The sequence below is a fragment of the Cladophialophora yegresii genome, assembly GCF_000585515.1.
Source record: "Cladophialophora yegresii CBS 114405 chromosome Unknown aczIN-supercont1.6, whole genome shotgun sequence".
Classification (NCBI taxonomy): Eukaryota; Fungi; Ascomycota; class Eurotiomycetes; order Chaetothyriales; family Herpotrichiellaceae; genus Cladophialophora; species Cladophialophora yegresii.
In genome coordinates this window covers 1,516,433-1,536,627 of record NW_006913050.1, presented here as the reverse complement: position 1 = coordinate 1,536,627, position 20,195 = coordinate 1,516,433, and the positions used below count along the sequence as shown (strand labels likewise).

General features: G+C 53.6%; 7 protein-coding genes across 7 annotated transcripts; 5 read left to right on the top strand and 2 right to left on the bottom strand.

Moving 5' to 3' along the window:
• Positions 1–3,456: 3,456 nt before the first annotated feature.
• Positions 3,457–4,449, top strand: A1O7_08572 (uncharacterized protein; the record flags this gene model as incomplete). Its single annotated transcript, XM_007762563.1, has 1 exon — positions 3,457–4,449. One exon carries the CDS (start codon positions 3,457–3,459, stop codon positions 4,447–4,449), a length of 993 nt encoding a protein of 330 aa, XP_007760753.1.
• Positions 4,450–5,134: 685 nt separating this feature from the next.
• Positions 5,135–5,839, top strand: A1O7_08571 (uncharacterized protein; the record flags this gene model as incomplete). The annotated part of the gene is made up of 1 exon (XM_007762562.1): positions 5,135–5,839. One exon carries the CDS (start codon positions 5,135–5,137, stop codon positions 5,837–5,839), a length of 705 nt encoding a protein of 234 aa, XP_007760752.1.
• Positions 5,840–8,177: 2,338 nt separating this feature from the next.
• A1O7_08570 (uncharacterized protein) lies at positions 8,178–9,425 on the top strand (the record flags this gene model as incomplete). The annotated part of the gene is made up of 1 exon (XM_007762561.1): positions 8,178–9,425. One exon carries the CDS (start codon positions 8,178–8,180, stop codon positions 9,423–9,425), a length of 1,248 nt encoding a protein of 415 aa, XP_007760751.1.
• Positions 9,426–10,287: 862 nt separating this feature from the next.
• A1O7_08569 (uncharacterized protein) lies at positions 10,288–11,286 on the top strand (the record flags this gene model as incomplete). The annotated part of the gene is made up of 1 exon (XM_007762560.1): positions 10,288–11,286. One exon carries the CDS (start codon positions 10,288–10,290, stop codon positions 11,284–11,286), a length of 999 nt encoding a protein of 332 aa, XP_007760750.1.
• A 1,130-nt stretch (positions 11,287–12,416) lies between these two features.
• Positions 12,417–14,064, bottom strand: A1O7_08568 (uncharacterized protein; the record flags this gene model as incomplete). Its single annotated transcript, XM_007762559.1, has 3 exons — positions 12,417–13,613; positions 13,669–13,812; positions 13,867–14,064. The coding sequence occupies 3 exons, from the start codon at positions 14,062–14,064 to the stop codon at positions 12,417–12,419; spliced, it is 1,539 nt and encodes a 512-aa protein (XP_007760749.1).
• A 490-nt stretch (positions 14,065–14,554) lies between these two features.
• On the top strand, positions 14,555–15,474 carry A1O7_08567 (uncharacterized protein; the record flags this gene model as incomplete). Its single annotated transcript, XM_007762558.1, has 3 exons — positions 14,555–14,629; positions 14,689–15,131; positions 15,183–15,474. 3 exons carry the CDS (start codon positions 14,555–14,557, stop codon positions 15,472–15,474), a joined length of 810 nt encoding a protein of 269 aa, XP_007760748.1.
• Positions 15,475–16,219: 745 nt separating this feature from the next.
• A1O7_08566 (uncharacterized protein) lies at positions 16,220–19,930 on the bottom strand (the record flags this gene model as incomplete). The annotated part of the gene is made up of 1 exon (XM_007762557.1): positions 16,220–19,930. One exon carries the CDS (start codon positions 19,928–19,930, stop codon positions 16,220–16,222), a length of 3,711 nt encoding a protein of 1,236 aa, XP_007760747.1.
• Positions 19,931–20,195: the final 265 nt, after the last annotated feature.

The following is a 20,195-nucleotide window of genomic DNA, read 5'->3' as shown; positions in this document are numbered from 1 at the left end:
ACGCAAATATCGGCAACATCATGGGTTTTCCGTATGCTCTGGCCTTGGCGGACCATCAAGCCGCCTATGCGACAACAGTTGAGCGCATCCAATGCCGTGGTGTCCGCCGTAGCGACGGGAAGTGATGAGGGTTCGTCCAGTATATGTGTGATTTGCGTAGGGCGGCCGGCGGCAGATAAGGGCGTCCGCATGACGTGCATTTTGAGACTCGAACCACGAAAGTAGGGGAGAGGTGGACATTGGGAGATGAGATTCCGCTGAATCGTTTGGCAGCCAAGGGCATGTGTATTTCGTTCCACTCCAGACATCTGTATCCTCCATCAGCAGAGTTTTGAACTAGCTGATGATAATAGCGACACAACTTGTCACCAAAGGAAGATGGCATCCAGTGAATTGGGTCTAGCGTTCCACGAGAGCAGAAAAGCAATCTATCCGAGAAGGTAGACTTCAAGTTCTCTGTGGCGCTGGCCTCACTTCAAGTTGTCTTTTCAGCTTTTTACCACCGATGTTCGCACCTGCGACAACGACAGTCGGTCATCAGTTTGGCTTGCATGGCTCTTCGATGCGCCCGATGTAGGATGTGACTTCTGGTTGTTGAGAGACTTCTAGTTGATTCGTCCGGTCCCCATCCATTGAATGCAATGCTACCGGTAGGTTGACTTGCTGGGTTTGAGCAAAGTCAGCTTGTGATGGAAAAAGTTTCCCGATGGACGGGTGTACTGACTTCGGATTGAATCCATACTGCCGCTCTCTTGTTCTCGCTGGATGCTTGATCTTGTGAACATGGAGTGAAGGTTCCACAGGCTCCTCAGCAACGCCTCTCTTGGTCATGAGTGACGCATGCTAGCCGACGCCGGCGCCTGTTTTTGAACGGAGCGTTGCCAGAGCTCCATGGGCGGCACTTTCGGTGGGAAGTTGGCGGTATGGTACAGTCTGGCAAATGCTTCACCGTCATCCAGGTTAGGAGGGAGAAAGGACGAAACGGAGCAGGGAGGTGATCTAACGTAGCTCGAGGTCTACCATCGACCATGAAAGGGTGAATGGCGGCTATGGGATTGAGCAAGGAGGACGAAAACCCGGTATGGCCGGGTAGCAAGGATGAGAGTTTTGGCTGATGGGACGAGGAGCAACTTGAAGTGAAAGGGAGGACAAGCAAAAAGCGAGCCAGTACTAAGTTGCAGATAGGCCTGGACCGAGCGAGCTGCTTATGACTGCAGATGAATGAAGTTGCCTTCTTGTGGAGAAGAGTTGCCTTGAGCTACAAGGATAAGAAGGCGCTTCTAGCAGGACGTCGAATGTGTCGGGCATGCGAGGTCAACAGATTGATCTCAAGGTAGAATGAATGGACGGTGAGGAAGTATACAAGTACATAGTATGTACCAGAAATCTGATTGGAAGGTCTTTGACACGACTGACTTATGCGGGATCTGAAAATGGTATGCCTCCAATCAGACATCCTCATCCTTTCGTCACTTGAAACCCTGTTGGATTCCCTTTGAAGACTGAGCTACCCGGACTGGCCGACACGACTCATTCGTGGCATCTTTCGCACAGGCGAACATTGACCTGATGAATCTAGCTAGATGAACTCCGTCGACCCCCAGTTGCTCGAGATGTAAAGGCAAGTAATCTAAGCTAGGGACAGCGAGTACGGGCTCAGGGTGTCCTCTCGCTCGCATTCAGTTTCTCCCGCTTCTTGCCCTCGTCGAGTCCATGTGCTCACTTTTCATACATACTGTAATTACTCATAGTTTGGCCTCACCCCCTTTCTCGCTTTCTGACTTCACACCTCACATTAGCATCGCCCGTTAAATGTCATCGCTCCAGGTAAAAACATGCATGCTCAGCCTCGAGCATCCAGCGCTCTGTCATGAGTCCGATCCTCCCACACGCATTACAAATCTCTGACGGTACTCCCAGGCTTCACAAGAGGATCTTCGCGAGGCCATTGAATCCTAGGCAGACCACCAACATCACCCCTGCTGCACCTATGATGACCTCTCCTTTCGTCTGCGCTTGCCTGAGAACATTGAACCAACCACGTCACGGCGGGTGATGGAGGGATCCCTTCTAGAAGGTCCTGCTGCTCATTCAGCTCTCTTGAATCGGTCTGACGATGGCCTGTCATCGATCTCTAAGGGATGCACTTGTCTGAAAGACCTTGAGAAGGGTGCGTGCGGCCCGTCTGTGATCGAACGTCTCCACGATCCTGTAAGCTATGAGTATCACTGCCTCATCCACATCTTGTCAGCCAGGATGCAGGTCATCAGGTGTAACACGAAGTTCGACGTGGCGGGTCAGTAATCATCCATCACCTGATGGTCACAGGAACAAGGATAACCTCGAAGAAAGAGAATGGACGCGAGTTTGGAGGCTGAGAAGACTGGATCTTTGATATACCAACACGAGGAGGACACGAGGATACCCCATTGGATGGAGACCGGATATATTGTCCCGTCACTCAGAAATACGTTTTTGATATCCGCACATTCGATCTTGCGCAATACCAGCTGCGGCCGTCATCCCCGAAGACGGACCCCTTGCGAAATAGAACGTATACTCTTATGTCGACCGAAACTGTTTGCGCTATAATCAAGAGAAATATCTAAGACCAGCCAGGAAGGTCGCTAGGAAGGAAGCAGGAGGTGAGCTCAATGTGAGAGAAGCGGCGACAATCCTTGCCTGTGTCAATCACGATTAATTGGACGATGTCTGCCAGTCATTGGGCCTCGAAACGTAAAATGTGCGCAACATGGTAAAAGCTCCGTCGATATGGGAAGTAAGAACTCAAGGGTCGGTCGGGGTATGTCTGCTGAAGATGACCATTGATGCATGCTCAAGACACTGAGAGCTGCACCCTACCGTACCTGGAAGCGACACCGGACAGTCCCAAGTCATAAATCCGTGAGTGGCCGCGTCACTGCTTGTTCCATTCGCGCAAAAGTGAAGAAGGGAAGCAGGAGAAAGAAAAGGGCCAAGTCGCGCCGTTGGCTAGGAGTTCCAGGAGTTCCAGGAGTTCTCAGGAAATCTCAGCCGAATGCTTCGCTCCCTACCTATGTATGACCTGTCACCTACCTGTTGGAGTCGCGGATTTCCTCTTCGTTCCCCACTCGCCGTCGCCTTTCCCTCCTCAGCCACCACTTTATACAACACATCACAACAGCAAGACCCTGGTTCGTTGTTGAGTCGGACACGGCCCGTTAGACATTGAGGCAAGACACCGGGTGTCAAGTCGCCCTCCCCACGTTTTTGACCAGAACCAACCACTTCAAGCTATCAATACTCGTACCTTAGCTTCCCCGACTCGCATGAACTGGTGGCCCGATCTCTGACGTACCCGCACAGGATATAAACCATCGCATCAATCGATAATCATGGCATCTCGTACTTCGAGATTTTGCACTTCCGATCCTTCTGACTTCGTGCGCTTAATTTTCTGCGCCAGCTGAACTTCCAATGGCGGCCACCGTCACTACGCTCGGTCCCAAGGGTCTCCCCGAGAAACTTCGCGCGATCCAAGGCTCCATCCCCCAGCCCATGCTGGGCTGGCTCCGCGAAACTCCCGCAGACACGCCACTAGAGGAGATCCGCCGCCGCTTATTCGAGGACGAGTACGTCTTTGTGAAGGGCCTCCTGCCTCGTGACGATGTGCTCAGGACGCGCGAGCATTACTTCTCCCAATTCGAGTCTCTGGGATTGTTGAAGCCGGGTACCGAACCCGTCGAGGGCAGCTACAACCCAGCGGAAGATCCAGCACTGCACAACGGCATCGGCGGTGGAGAGCCTGCAGGGAGTGATGAACTGCAGCGGCTTGTCGAAGCCCACGTTCAGCAGCCGTACTTGGACTTCGTCGCCCATCCAAAGTTGCGTGGGATGGTCCGCGATCTCATGCAATGGGACGAGGAAGTCCTGGTCAAGAGGACCATGCTGCGTCACAACATCCCCGGCGGGCAAAGCACCGGTGTGCATTATGACAAGCTCTTCCTGCGAGGTGGGGATGCCTTCTTCCTCACAGCATGGGTACCGATCGGAGACATCACGCATCAGGGCGGTGGGCTGGTTTATCTGGAGGAGAGCACGGGGCTAGGGAAAGCCATTGAGGACGACTTCTATGCCCGTGCCCAGAACTTCACCCTCGAGGAGAAGATCTCGGCGTTCAATCGCAACATGACCGCTACTGGCGTCCTGTCGATGGACCCAATGGTGTTTCAGCGGGACAATGAGCATTTATCCAAAAAGGCGAGGCTCCGCTGGCTCGTGGCGGACTACGAGGCTGGTGACGTGGTCTTCCATCTACCATACACCATTCACACCGCTGCTGCCAATGACGATTCTGGTGGCCGCATCCGGCTGAGCACCGACTTGCGGTTCTACAGCAAGAAGGATGTCGATGCGGGGTCTACTGACGAGAGGTGGAACAAGTTCTGGACACCTGGTGACGGGCTCTAGTGTAGATATTTCCAGGGGATGACCATGATTCTCATCGCTTTGATGAAGGTTACGATGAGCAGACGTCGATGGGTCTCCATTGTACACCCTTGTTTGACGTGCGCATGTATGTCGCTGAGCATATGTGATATTGTTCTATTCTCACTAGTTTCTTAGGTCTTCTTTGCGTCCCCGTACCTATGCTCGGATACGGCGGGATACAGAATGTTTGATATCTTTGGAAACTTTGCCGTCTTGCCGAGTGCACAGATCGCCCATGGCACAGCCACGAAGGCGGTGCGCGTGCCTCGATAACCCCAGTTAAGACGATGCGACCATTTAGCCCCACCGAGCGCTGCGTAGCGCCTATTGTAGCTTAGAGACCTCTTTTCTCCAGCCCAGCACGTGGCGGTGCCTGGGGTTGGTTCGAGTGATCGACGACTTTTACTGCGACGTTGCGTCATTTGAAGAAGGCGAACACCACGAACACCAGAAACATGCCAACACCCGCACAGCGAGCTTGGCGTAGAGGTACATAGTCGAAGGTCCAGTACGATGTACTGCATGTATATCTATCCGTGCGCAGGCTCCAGTATCCGTGGTAAGCCTCCACTCGAGAATACCCTTTATCTAACTTAGTCGCACACACTGGCCAGCCCCAATAGCCTAGCTCACCCCATCGAGCCCAATATCCAAGCGACTCAACATGAAGAGCCTCTTCAGCAGATTCATAGAACAGAACCCTCCAGGAGGCTTTCCGTCCACTCAGGTAGCATACCAGTCCAGCCAAGGCACCGCTACCGCTGCCCGAGCCGAAGACCAGACGCACCAGGACTCACAGGAAATAGGCGGGCCCGACTTCCCCGGGTCACCAAGCGACGCCCGCAAGCTGCACGTCCAATACGACGATTACTGGAACCTGCACACCACCATCCATGTCACGACCGCAAACAACACCAACCCCAACGTCCCCACCGAACTGTACACAATCGACGCCCGCCACCGCAAACCTCAAATGCGAATCCGGTCGCCTGCACAAAACATTGAGGTCGCGACCGTCGTATTCCACATGCTCAAAACGCGCATCGACGTGACGCTGCGTGGTAGGCAGTTCTCGCTCGAGTCTGCCCGGTTGAACATGCAGTACTCGTACACATCCAGGGCGATGGGTGGGGAGAAATTGACCTGGCGACCGCGCAAGAAGCTCGACCCGCTGAACATGGTGCTGTTGAATGGGCGGGGAGTGGCGATCGCCAGGTTCAAGCCCGAGTATTGGGGGTCGAAGCGCGGTGGGCTTCTGGAGTTGTTGCCTGAGTGCTGGACGACTGACGACACGATGGAAGAGGTGCTGGTCGTGGCGCTCGCGGTCGTGCACTGGAGGGAGACTCAGAGAATTACTTCGGCGAACTAGGCCGTGTCAGCATAAGTAAGTTGGCCATGAGCCATGGAGGTATGATGTAGGGATGTAAGAGTATGTCTGTCTTGTGTCTTGTGGCTCTCTAGCAGCGCAAGAATGCGACCATGAAAAGGCATGTTCAGTGGCATTGCGAGGATCATGAGATCGAGGGAGTTCCGAGCTCGAAAGAAACGCCGTTCAATTCGCGGTACTCGTACGGCGAGAGAGCCTTCGAGGGGGATTGCATGGAGGATGTTCGGCGTCTGTGGTAGGTGCGCGGTACACTTCGCTGTCAGTAACTCTGTGGCGCATTCCTCCAAGCACGCCACATAGAGCCAAGGAGTCCTGTACATTGATAAGTCCAAGGGATCCAGTATTCGCAAGCGAGACTGGGTTTGAGAATAAGCGTCTGTCATCTCGCACGAAGTGCAGTCCCGAGTGTTCGAAGCATTCTTTCCAAAGTGCATGTCCCGGCCCTCACTGAATGTCCGTTGCATGTCTACTTTACCTAAGGTACACAGTATGGGGTAGTTCATCAACTCACCGATGTCACTGTCGATCGGCAGGGGCTGAACCAAAAGTGAGCAAACACGTTGCCAACTCCAGGGCTACAAGGGCTAATTATTTCGACGCCTGGTGGGTGCCTGGCTGGGTGCCTGAGTGGGTGGAGTGCTCGGCTAGGGGCCCACTCAGTCTGGAACGATGACGTCTGCAGCTGGGGAATCTCGGCACACCAGCCGTGGCTACTAGGTAGGCTTTACCAGCTTAAGGCTACGCTGGGGCGCTCGGACGAACTCGTGGAGCCTCCCTCGAGCACAGCGTCCGATCTCCAAACCGGAATACGACGAAAACATCCTCGGCTACGCAATTATTTCATTTGAGGCCTGTGAATTCTGCATCTTGATAGCAAGGATATATTGGCTTTTGGTCCATACCGGGGACTGCGCGCCCCTGTTATCGAGAAACAGGAGGGATGCCACGTCCTGTGTGTACGGCGTCGCCATGATTTTGGCCTTGATCCCCTTCGTTGTCGTCAGGTCCCTGGTCAAGCCCCACCTCTATCTCTATTCGCCGACTTTTATCATGGGCTTCCTGGGCATGCTCATGCTCGTCACGGAGCTCTTCCCATTCGTGAAGATCCCGGTTGGGATAAATTCGCGGCCTGGAGGCACGAAGCTGCGACCGTTCATTTACTACGCTGCGGAAGATTTCATTGCTGTCGACGGACTGCAGGACCGCGAGGTTCGTATTCGTTACGATGACCGATACAAGAACAACAAGGCTTTTCGGAACATGTTCGATACTCGACTTCGTGGTGGCTGCTTGGAGTGTGTGTTTATATTGGGAGCGTGTCCGCTGTTATCTGGACCTTGGAGTTCCACTATGCGTTCGGGCTGTCCTTAGGGGTCCTATTCTCGTACATTGCCATCTGAGCGGTTATTTCTTATATCTGGGTGAAGATCGAGACCAATCGGCAGCACAAGGCGTTTGAGGAAAGCAAGTATGGGCCACAGTGAGAGGATCAGTTAGACAACAGTAATGATACTAAGTAGTAATAATGGCAAGAAATACCGAGACTAGCTTTCTGGGCAATATGCGAGTGGATGAATAGTCTCAGGAACCGACAATTTGTGTAGTGATTTGGGACTACTCGTACTGGGCCGTGTGGTAGGCTACTGCCCAGGCCCCTACAGTACAATGTGACAGCTCGGAGAAATTCTGGTTGACAATCTGCAGCAAAGCCGCCACGTGAGTGGACGTGGAAATGGAAGGGTGGCGGCACGTGGCACGCTTGCCGGAAAAGGGCTCCGTAGAAAGGCGCTAGTGACGTCGTCAGCGATCGCTCAAGCCGAACACCTACCGAACCACTGCGAACCCTTCAGGCTTCATCCTTGTCTGCGAAGGCATCGATCATCATCACTCTGATGTTGCACGGGAACGACCTCCATGACGCTGCGCCACTTCAAGCCGCTTCTCAAAACGCAACGTGGTATATCCATCATGGAGTGCGACTCTCGCGGAGCAGTTGTGCCAGTTTCTACTAGGGACTTGGCGCTTGGGATGCCACTGAGTCCATTAGGGCTTCATCGAAATCATGTCCGACACCATTGGACAGCCTAGCTGCCAGCCGCCGTCTTCCGCTCAGCTCCGACCAGAATCACCGTACCCCAACTTCTCCCGTCCACGACGGGGCCATCAGTGGAGATATTCGACCGGGCTTCCTTTCGGATACACGAAAGGCGCCACAGCCAACAGCCAACAAACTGCATCTCATCAAACAAGTGCCCAATATCACGCAGACCAAGCGTCGATTGACCCTGTGTTGGGGCAAGATTGTCGTGTGCTCGAGACCATGGACGATGGAATGCGGCAATACTCGCAGAAGAGAAACCTGGCCAAAGAGCGAGACTGTGGTGAGCAAGATGTGAGGGATGCTTTCGAGAGATGGGTTCTGTCCGACAAGGCCCGTAAACGGCTCAAGCAGCCATTCTTTGCCCGTGAAGACTCAGATCCTCAATACCCCTCTGACTCGGTGCAATTTTCGCGTCTGAAGGAGGGCCGTGTCCACGATAATGCTCAAGAGGAGGGGCCCGTGTACGAGAAGGTTGATGGAGTCGTTATGGACACCCGTCCAGGGGATCCGGCCGGCACGTATGCAATGGAACAGACACTCCCGGAGATCGAGGCGCATGACATTTGCGAGATTCAAGACAGGTCGACAAACAGGTCCGCTGGCTCGTCACCAGCTGAAGATTTCCAGGCAACCCTTTCGTCTTCGTCGACCGATTCCAGCAGGGAGAGCAGTGGAGCAAGCCCTCAGGTTTGGTCCGGAAGCTCAGGGTCAGAATCCACAATATCAACCGATACCGGCGTTTTGAAGCCCTACCAGCACATTTCGAAAGAATTCATGCCATCTCCTATGGGTGAATGCGAAGATGACAGCCAGCATAACAGGAGCTCACGGGGTACATGTGCTCCTGGTATTTCAGAGCTAGACAGCGGACAAACCCCCTGGGCCGAGCTGCAATCTGCTGAGCCAGTGACTGTACAGCCATCACCGTTGAGGGTCATTGTTGAACAGGAGCGGAGTAGCGTCACCAACAGTCGGGTTTCGAATCCTGCGCCAGCCCCCATTGTCAAAGGAGTCTCAGAAGGGGATATTATGGGTCATCCGCCTGGAGCTTCAGTAACGGCTAAGAAAGAAAATGAGCCTCCTACGAATTTCAGTGCTCAGGACGCCACCTCCCACGGCCACCTTGACTCGCCGCCGAGGGTGGTCGGTGCCGCCGGAATCGGAGGTGACGGGAACATCTATGAACTCGAGGCGGCGGCACCGGTCAAATCCGGCAGAAATGGTACCGGGTTTTCCACGACTCATGATGACCATGACGGTACGGTTGATGAGCCGAATGTCCTCACTAAGCTGGAGCATGGCATCTCCAGAGCAGCGCATGCCGTCCATCTTAAAGTGAAGAAAAACGTCACATTCAGCCCCGTGGATGATGTGAGGTTCATGACGCCGTCACCATATCGCTCCTCAATGGACAACACCAGCGCTGCAGAGGTTGACCACAAGCGGCGAGACTATGTGAACCCATGAGTGGTGTCGTCGTCGGAGTTGGCAATTTTTTCCAAGTAATGGGCACAACTACTGGCATCTGTCGCAAAGGAACTTGCAAGGAGTTGGATCAGGGAACCTTGTCAACACTTTCTCAAATGGCGTCGAGGTTGGGTCACAACAGCGACAGCCAAGATATCGACACACCGTACAGTCAACCTTGTGTTGGTTTTTCGATTCAGCCTCGCAATCACTTATGCCTCCGTGGGATGGGTTGGGCTCTTTGACACTTGTGGAGATCGTGAAATGTTTGTTGAGTGGCTTTCCATGGACTTGTTTGCCCCAAAAGAAAAATCAAGAGCAGCTGCTTGGAATAAATACAAGGCTCATACTCTCCTGAACCTGCTGGAGCCGCTTGAATCTCAGCCTGCTCAAGTCGCCGCCATGGCAAGGCAGTCACCAGAAATGATCGACGGTTGCCCCCACAGAAATCCTCCGGCAGGTGCTATGGGAGGTCAAGTCCAGTCCGCAGAAGTGTGACAACAGCTCGTTCCTCAATTCACTCGCCGTTTGCCGAAGGTGGAATGATATTGGAGAGTCTCTTCTCTACACTGATATCGTCATCACGAAGCTGAAGCAACTAGTGAAGTTCCCGATTACCGGCATGCGTGGCCTCCAGACCAAGACACTGACTGTCTCAATTCCGTCCTCGGAACTGCTTGACAACCCTGACGAAGCTCGCCAACTTTGTAGCAGCGTCTTCTCGACGCTATTCCAAGTTGTGAGTTGCCTGCGGAACCTGGAGAGCTTGAGTCTGCGTGTTATGCCGGCGCCGGTAATGTGGTCAACAATCCACTGCTGGGACCGCTGCACTCAGCTTGCCGACTTGTTAGCAGGTTTGCCGATGTCTCTCGAGTGTATGGAACTTGACATTGCAACCTTTGATAGCGTGAGGCGCAGAGCTGTTCCCAGTCTTGGGCCGCCATTGTGGAAGACCATCAGCAAATTGATAGATGTCCGCCTTAGAATTCCCGAATTATGTTCACATCTCTTTCTCCAGCCACCAGTCGTTGAGATTGGGGGTTCCAGTCCCAACTCAAGAAATGACGAAGACGCGGAGAAGCGCAATCCTGGGAAGACCATCGTCATCAACATCATCAACGCCGGCCTCGATGATGCCGGTGCGCAAGGCGTCTCGCAACACTTTAACGATGGTGTGTCAACACAAGCCCTACCCAGAGAGGCACTGATCCGCAGGGCAGCCTCCGCCATTGGGGCTGGGTTTCTCACAGGCGTTGACCGACTGTCGATTTTCAGCGTCCATAACAGACCACGCAACTGCGAAGGACCGACGGTCTTCTCGGCCATCAATGAGCAAGTGTTGGTTCCGCAAGCAAAGGTAGTGAAATCGCCGTACAGGTCCTTCTTGGGTGGAAACACAGCATTCTTGCGCTACAGGGACACTGAAAAAGAGCAAAGAGAAGCCTGGGGAGACTCGCAAAGCATTATAGACCTTGCCGAGGGCCAAGCATGGGTCGAAACCGTCGAGGGCTACAGGGCATCTCGCGGTTACTTCACACGGCACCTAAATACGCGTTTCGGAGGCTGTACGCTCAAAAGACTCAACATCCTGATGGACAGACACACTGGAACTCGAATCACAGGTGCCCTGATACGAAAGGAGCAGATGGAAGGACGACGCTTGTTGCGAGCGACAGAGACTGCAGGTATCTGTGCTTTCGGCTGTGTCACGCGAGAACTTACGTCGGACGAGCAAGCCACGGGACAGCCAATCAATGGTGCAGACAGTGGCAGAGCTATCGATTTCTACGACCCTCGTCTTGAAATTCGTGATGCCAACGGGGTAGACCCATATCGCATGTCGCTCAGCGAATGTCTCTGATTGATCAGAGACAGAGACACGTCCTCAGAGTCTTGAGGGAGAGGCGTCCTATTCTGGCGAAGAAGATGACTCGAGGTTGCAATATCTTGGTCGGGAGGTTGGGGAGAGCCACGTCTACAGTGTGCTGTGTTCCATTCTGAGGTGCTGGGGGTAATGTAGGTATGTACTATCCATACCAGCCACTGTGTACTACGACAGCATGTTCAAGCAAGGGTTGATCCGAACGAGCCGTCGCTGACTCAACTGGCGCATGGCTTGTCGTTCGCAGACTTCAACCAAGCAATCATTGACAGACACAAGCTCTCTACCGTGTGCAGCAGCAGGGGACGAGGGGCAGTAACTGCTTATTGCTTGTGCGAGTAGTAGACGTAGAGCTGGATTAGACAGGTTTGAGAGGCAAGGAAGGAAGGAAGGAAACGAGCAGAGGAAGACGGGGGTTACATGTGCCAGTCAGTGTACTCACCAGTATTCGGCGTGCCAGCATGGGTGTGTGTGTGCGAAATCCCAAAAATCAGAATTAAAGCTAACCTAATTTGGCACAGCCCTTACTTGGTACTGGCTTAGTGTCGCCATCGCTGCAAGGGTGCTTGCAGAGAGTGCTCGAGCGGCTTGCCTATCCCTTCGTCGCAACGACCACGCTGATCCTTACCCTGTCGCGATTGAGTCACAATAACAGTATGGATGCTGGCTTGGAGACGAGCTGGACTTGCAGCCTCTAAAAAGCAAGAGCAAGAGCAAGAGCAAGAGCAAGAGCAAGAGCAAGAGCAAGAGCAAGAGCAAGAGCAAGAGCAAGAGCAAGAGCAAGAGCCCAGATCATGAAAGAGGCGAGTTGGAAGTAGGAAGTTGGGTATCTTACTCGCTGTCGCCAGCGCGCACGTTTAACCTTGAACCTGTGAAACCGAAACCGAAACTACCAGCTTCCCGCCTGCTCAAAGCTGGTACACATCATGCCTGAACACCTGCCAGAGCGTGCCATCTCGTTCCTGAAAATGCCCAGAGCATCGATAATAGAGATGCGAAGCGCTTCAAATCGCCCAGTCACATACCCCAAGCATTGTGTTGGTCGTGTCGTAACAATAGGGCAGGTCTCGCTGTACTAATTCAACTCGCAGTAGAGTACGGTTGCCATGTCAAACCTTGGTCGTCTTTACCACCCTGGTATCGATAGCATGGCCCCAGCCATAAAATCTACAGTCTTCACCGTACCAGCATCCATTCTCGTCGGGCTTGTTCTGCGGACAACGATGGCCGTAAATACACTCCGGGTCGCTGCAGTCCATCTTGTAGTAGCAAGGTGTCATGCGCGCTACTTCGCGCAGAACATTCCGCTCGGCCTTGGACAGAGGGTAGGTGTGTGAGTGGGAGCAATTGTTCGTGGTGCAATATGAGGAACCCTGCAGGTAAAAGATATTGCACAGCTTGAGTTTCTTGATACGCTGGATCTCATGGTTGGGGATCGAGTTGTCGACTTTGTCAATGCGTTGGCCGTGGCGGTTCCGGTCAATGGTTCTTGTCGATGGTTTGGTTGCGGGCGGAGCAGCGTCGGGACTCTTCAGTGAATTGGGGGTCGAGGTTCGCGTGGTGCTTGGCGGTTTTGAGGCTGGTGGCGTAGGTTGGGCAGTCAGGAGGGCCCAGGTCACTGCCGGGGTGCTTGAACTAGAAGCAGTTCCGGTTGTGCCATTGGACTCGACGCGTGCAAGAGCGGGCAGGGTTGCAGTGACAGCTTGAAGAGGACCCTTGGGCATGGCGGGTGCGGCAGCCAGTTTTGTGGTTCGGAACACATTTTCAAATTTGGTGGTTTTCAAAGTCTCTTTGAATATGGCCAGGTCTCTGTCCAAGGGGGCAGCTTCCAGGAGGGTGATGTGGTTGCTCACGTATGGATCTTTTATGGTTTCTTCAAGCAGCCTGGTATATTGGCGGTTGCTGGAGCATCCAAGTATGACCTGGTGACAATGACAGTCGTATAGACTGACTTTAAACTGATCAGTCACCTTTTCCCTGGTACTTTCTGGTTGCGTTCCGGCATCGACAAAATCTAAAAGGAGCTGAGCGCTATTCATGCCGCGCACGAACTCGTCGAATACAGCCTGTTTCTCGACGACTTTCAGCTTGGCAAGGTGTTCGGACAACGTTTTAAAGTTTGCGTAAATCTTGGTGACAATCTTGGGAGAATCCAGGTGGTGGAGGTGCTCGGCGATGAAGGCTGTAACGTTGTCGAAAATCATATTTGCCGCCTCTTTACCACCATCCTCACCTCTTGACAACAATTCTTTGGTGAAAACCATGTTGTCGCCGTCAAGGAGCACTGAGATGAAGGAGTTTCGATCCTAACAACACCGTTAGCCACCTCTTTTCTTATTGTCTTGGGTGCAAAGGCTGTACCATGACAAGCTTTACGGCGGACAGTTGATCTCGGAGGGCTTGTTCGCGGAGCTGGCCTTCTCTGTTATATTGAGTTTCTCTGCTGTGATCAAGCTGCAGGCGATCAAATTGGTTTTGGGCAGTTTCAAGCTGGTACATCAAATCCTAGCGTCGCTATCAGTGCGAAGGCTCTAGACGGTTTGAGCAAGGCTAATATACCTCGATCAACTGGTTTTTGTCTTCTTCAAGGTTCCTGAGACGCTTGTGACGCTCCCGAAAAGATATCTGGCCCGTAATAGCACCCAAGTCGCCGATGGCACGGCTGGATCTGAAGGAGCCATTGCGGGAAGCATAGTCTGGGCTGGAATTCATGAGAGGATGGTCAAATGTGGGTGAAAACGGATCGTAGCGAGCCATGTCGGGCATCGAGCGAGGGACAATCAGGTGTTTTGGCAGAGAACGAGTAGGGTCGTGAGACGAGAGACAGGACACAAAAGGCAGAAGGCGAGGTGGTGGTTTTTAATTTGACGGGTTGTCCGACTGTTGGCGGTGAGGTACTGGGAATGAGGCGCACACACGTTATGCAGCCGCGCACCCAAGCACCAGGCAACTTTTTCTTAGTAGAACCTGGGGTTGCCTTTGGACGCGTTGCAGGTGGATCTCGACGGGGCGCTTTAACTGGCACAGGCGGCGTCGGGAGGCCTTTAGCGTGTCCCGCGGCTGCAGCATCGCCAGCGTCACCAGCGTCGGGCGGCTACTGTACGATTCATACAGCAGCTAAGCTTGCCCCGATCCGGCGGTCGATGAGCCCACTGGGAAAATCCAAACTCTGTCTTTTTGTGCCAACAGCTGCTTGACCACTTCTGCCACCTCATTTCCCTGTCCAACTGTCTGCAGGGTCGCAACAATGGGTCGCTTCTTGGATCTCGCTCTTCTGCTCTTTGGCTTCCAGGCCGCAGGCGTATTCGCCCAAGCTAGCCCTGTAAGCTGCAATGCCCCTGTGGTGGTGTTAAGACTTCTAGCTAACACGTCCATTCCCAGGAGGTCGAAGAGGAAATCGAGAACCCATCGACGAGCCCGGCCCTTGCCGTCTCGGTCGAGGCGACGTTCCCAGATGCTGAGATCTTCGGCATCAAGATCACGAACGGGAAACCTTACGAGTCGCGCCTCTCGTTTCTCAATGAAGAGCCCGACCCGGTCACGGTACAATTTGTGGGTGGGAGCTTGTGGACATTTGAGGGGACTCAAGCGAACCCGACGCCACGCATCGTCCGCAACTTGACCACCGCGCAGTACGCCATCGAGATTCCACCCGGCGAGAAGCAGACCCTGCCATATCGTTTCCAAACCAATCTGCACCCGCAGGATCTGAGACTTAACCTGGCCGCTGTGGTCAGCTCCCAAAACACTTTCTACACCTTGAACGCCTTCAACGGTACCGTTACTGTAGTCGAGCCCGACGCCAGTATCTTCGACCCCCAACTGTAAGCTCCTGGAGCCTCCGTGTGTTGGTTTGCCACTAACTGTGCATCCAGTCTCTTCCTCTACTTCTTCTTGCTCGCCTGCGCTGTCGGAGTCGGCTACTTCTTCTACAACATCTGGATCGTCCCTTACTTCCCCAAGCAGCGCAAGACCGCCAAAGGTGGCAAGAGAGCCGACATGGCCAAGAAAGCCGACAGTGGCGTCACATCTGACGCTGAAGGCCCTGCGGTCTCCACCGGCAAGGCATACAATGAAGATTGGATCCCGTCCCACCATATCCAACGTCCTGAAGCACGACGAGTCAAGAGCGGAGGACGGCCCAAGAGCCGTGGCAAACCAGAGTAGGACTGGAGTTGGGTGGTCTATGCGGAAACACAATCAAGCAAAAGGGCGAAATTCGCGTCAAGTAATCGCGATCTCAATCTGGGATTTGACCCCTTCCGGAGATACGGAGACGTTTCCTTGCCTTGATCGAACACGAAGATGGAACCACTGCATGGAGGTTGAGCATGGACAATTGGTGAAACCATGCTTGATGTGCTCTTACTTGGGTCCAATCTATTCGTTTGTATTATTATCAACTCCGCAGCCTTGGCTAGGGCAGGTCAGGACTGTAGGGAGGTGAAATGCCAGTTGGACGGGCGGATTTGGCAGGGTATTCCGAGCAACCCTGGGACCTGCTTCAGACGAGCTTACAGAGCTTGGGTCATCTTGCCTACCGAATATGCAAGCGAGTAAAGTACTGTAAGCAAGCACAGAAGGAGGAAGTGGTACACGCAGAGTTGAACAAAAATCACAAAACGTTGCAAAGAATGGTTGCCACTTGTGTATGGCATGTAACCAACATCCAATGCCCGGGATTTTAGCTCGCGTTGATCAGATCCCACAGTTCTCGTAGATTACTAACAGCCAGTCCGAGGATGTGCAGTAGAGGAGAAGAGACGACACAAATATCGCGGACTTCCTCTTCGCACCTAAGTACGTATCTATGTTCGTACATGAAGGTGGCAAAGTCGCTTTGAAGCATACGTACCCCTAACCTACTCTCTTGCTCGCTTGCAGTAGTCGAACAATTCAAGCACTTGATCAATCAATCACCCATAATGTCGTCCTCCTCGCCAGGCACGCCCTCGGGCTGCTCCTGCTCCTCATCAGCTTCCGCGTTCCGATCTTGATCTCCATTAGCAGCCTCGTCGTCATCCTCCTCCTCCTCCTCCTCCTGTAACTCCCTCTGCCGCTGAGCTTCCTCTTCATCGACCTCCGGCTCGTCAGGCGCGTCGGGATCGAGATCGGGATCGTCAATATCGTCATCCTCGAGTACCACCGATCCTTCCTTGTCGCCTGTTGTCTTCCCTTTGCCTTTCTGGGCGTCTGCTTTCTTCCCGCCGCCCTTCTTCGCGGCGGAAGAGGCTTTCTTATTCTTCTTCTTGTCGCTCTCAAGGTATCCCACGAGGACGGAGTAATTCTTGCCGAGCTTGCCTCGGTTCAGCAGTAAGCGGTGTTTGACGTCCCCATCATCCTTGATCGCACCGCCCAGGACGGCGAAGATGATCTTGGACGTGAGTTCGCAGAGGGACTGTTCGGCTAGTAGGGCGGCCTGTTTCTTCGCGTTCTTGCTCTTCACGCCTTCTTCGGTGATGTCTTCGTCGGCGGCGCTTCCGTCGTCGTCCTCGGTGCCAGATTCGCGCGCCTCGTCTTCATCGTCCGAGTCCTCGGGCGGTCGTTCGATCTCTTCCTGCGTCTGTTCCTCCGCTTCGGCCGTCTTTTTGGCCCGGCCGCCTTTCTTCTCCTTGCTACTACTCGTCTCGACCTTGCGGTGCGTTTTCCTGGCGAAAGACTTCTCGGTCTTCTCGAACGTCAGGAGAATTTCTCTGACGATTTCGTCTGGGATCTGCGTGATCAAGGTCTGCAAAGCTGACTCGACTTCCTCACCCAGCTCGCCCTTGTCTGGTGCCATGTGCCGGATCGTCGTAAACAGTGCGAAGAGTTCCAGGACGTTCAAGATAGCGTGATACCGCACCGGATCCAGTGGCGCCCTCATCTGGATGATCGGTGCAATGTGGTCCACAAAATTGGCTCGCGTTACTGCCAGTTCCCTAAGCGAGGTGGTCGAAAGCTGAGCCTCATCTTTCGCGGCAACGGCTTGTTTCAACCCGAACACTTTCCAGCGGAAATAGAGCGAGAAGAGTTCCAGCAGAGAGGTGCACAATTGGTCTTCCAGTTCCGCGAAGGTCGCCGTAGTGTCTTCGTCTGGTTTCCCGCGTTGAAGGAGCCGAAAGAGGAGGCTGAGAAGGGTGTGTGGAGTGGTGGCTTTGCCTTTTTCTTTCCTTGAAGGGCCCGAGGGCAGTCTGCCTTCGACGATATGGCTGCAGTCGTGGACACCGGCAAGCTCGGCCAGACGAATGACAATGTCAACGACTTCGGTCAGCAGCTGTTTGTCGAAGGTGCCACGATTTCCGACAGCTTTGTCGCGGAGAAGATTGGCCAGCGCGGTCACCGATTCGGTCCAGATCTCCTGGACTTTTGCATCAGCGGCTTCTTTGCTCTGCTCGTAACTTCGAGCATTTCTGAATGCAGCGCTGGCGGCAGCGAGCACTTGCTTATCCGAATGCGAGGTGAACTGTTTGCTGATGGCGTCCAGGTTTGCAGAGTACGTCGCCTCTCCGCTCTGCAAGTCACTGATCAGACCAATGTCAAGCAGCTGCTCGATCCGCAGAATCGAAGATGCGGCCTGGGGTGTACTGCCGAACTTGTTCAGAAGCTGAGGAAGGATGACCGTAAGGTTCTGAGCCGCGGTTTCCTGCTTTTCTCGGATCTGGTCTTTTGTCGCGTTGGTTCTACGGTTCGTAGACGACTCGACGATGGACTGCAAATAGCATTTGACTGCAGCGTGGAGCACGTCCAACAATATCGTATCCTCGCCCGTGCTCAATTTGTAGGCTTGCTGGACTCGATATTCAATGTCGTCATCGTCACCGGACGACGGAATGGACGAATGGTCGTACAGGAGATATCCGGCCAAGTCTTCCCAGTGCCGTAATTCTGGCATGTAGGGGAAGATCGACTGTGTAGCAAGGGTGTACCGGGAGTCAGATACCGGGTTCAATGGCAGAGACTGACCGGAATCATCCAGAGATTCTTCGTCATTGTCGTGACCCGCGAGGACCGAGCCTAGGCATTTAAATTTGATCCATGATCGGTTGGGTACTTTGAAATCCTCCACATCGCCGGAATCCGGTACCGCAGCCTTGTATTGAGCCTGGTCGAAGTCCTCGATTGTGGCCGCGTAGAGATCCTCCAGATTGGACACGAAGAACTTGGCAACAGCTTTTCTAATTGCTGGCTCGCTGTCGAAGATCAGCCGTCCAATGGTGTCAATATCATCGGGTTCCAGCAATTCTGCGTCACGGAGCCGGTCTAGAAGCTCAATGGCCTCTGCGCGCACATTGATGTGCGCATCCCTTGCACCCATCTCCACCAGCCGTGATCGGAAGCGATCAGTAAAGGCCCTCAAAGCGGCTATATTGTGCTTGTTGGCGAAAAGTCTGTTCAGCTGTTTGATGTCCTCGAGCCTGGTGGGAGCGCTCGTGTCGTTGAGCACCCATCCCAGGTAACGCAAGTATTGGCCTTCAAGGAACATTTTGCGGTAGAGCACGATCCAATCACCAAGTGCTGCAACACAGGGAGCACGAATCCGTTCCTCGACGTCTCGGTATCGATGCACATAAACTGTGTCGAACACATCCCTCAGTTGTGCGTCAATCGCCGCCAGCTTCGTCTCTGCAGCTTTCTGGCTCTCCTCGATGGTCTTTATCCGGCCCTTATTGGCGTTCTTTTTCTTCTTCTCGGCATCAAGTTGGTTCTTTAGCGTCGCCATCGTATCTTGAATCTCCTTCGCGACCTCACAGAGAGCAGTAGTCATGGCTAACGAAATTATTGTGGCTGTATGCCTGAACGACTTGTAGTTAGCACCAGACATGGTGGCAACCCAGACGTGGATGTTGTCGTAGATCTCGGGTTGGTCATAGAACGCCGAAGACGCGTGCAGTGACTTGATGATGGCCGCGAAGAATTCTTCCAACACATCCTGGAATCCGGCATACTGTTTTTGTTTGGATGCGAGAGGATAATCGGTAGCCTTCTGCTGCTCATACTCTTGAAGCACATCTCCAAGCTTGTTGGGCACTGAATCTAGATCTTCAATATCCTGTGTTTCCACCTTGGAGTCGCATCCGATACATTGCAGGACAAAATTGACCAAATCTCGCAGGGCCGCAACGCTGTCCTTTTGCACGGATTCAAACCAGACCGAGGCGGCATCTTCGGGCGACTGACCCCTTCCAAACACTTCTGCGTAGAGTCCTTGGTGCTGCGCCTGGCTCGGTCGAGCACGTGCCCTTTGTGTTTTCGCCGTCTTTGCAGCAGGCTTAGTCCGAACGTTGGCTGAGCGAATGGCCAAAGTTGTGCTGGGCCCGGTCGTCGTCTTCGCTCGCTTCGAGGCAGGCTTTGCGGATGCTGCTTTGGCTCTTTTCGCGCGTCGCTGTTCTTTCAACTCCTCCTCATCAGGATCGTCCTCTTCCTCTTCCTCGTCATCGCTGTCGTGTTCGGACGAGACGTCCTGCTCTTCTTCTTCTACGTGCTCCGTGGAGACGTTGTTTCCTCGTTTCCGCTTCGATGCACCGTTTGTGACGACACTGCCAATGTGATGCTCCTGAGAGAAGACTGCTGGTTGCCTCACCACTCTTCCGGACTTGCGCCGTGATTCGGGCTTGCCATTGGGTGTACTAGTGTCTAACTCCATGGCGCATAGGTGGGCTAGTGGGAGAGGACGACAATGTGGAGAATGCGACGCGTTTCCTCAGCGGTCGTCTGGCGGCAGGGAAACCATGGGTGAAACACTCTGGATTTGCAATGCGATGGCGAAGTACGCGCAAACGCGCAGCGTGGCGATGAAGAGAAAGTCGTTGCCGGATATTCAGAGATCTCAACAAGGAATTGCGGCAACAGACGCGTGACGCGAAGATGAAGTGAGTGGATCGGTGGGCGCGAGTACGGAGTAATTTGGG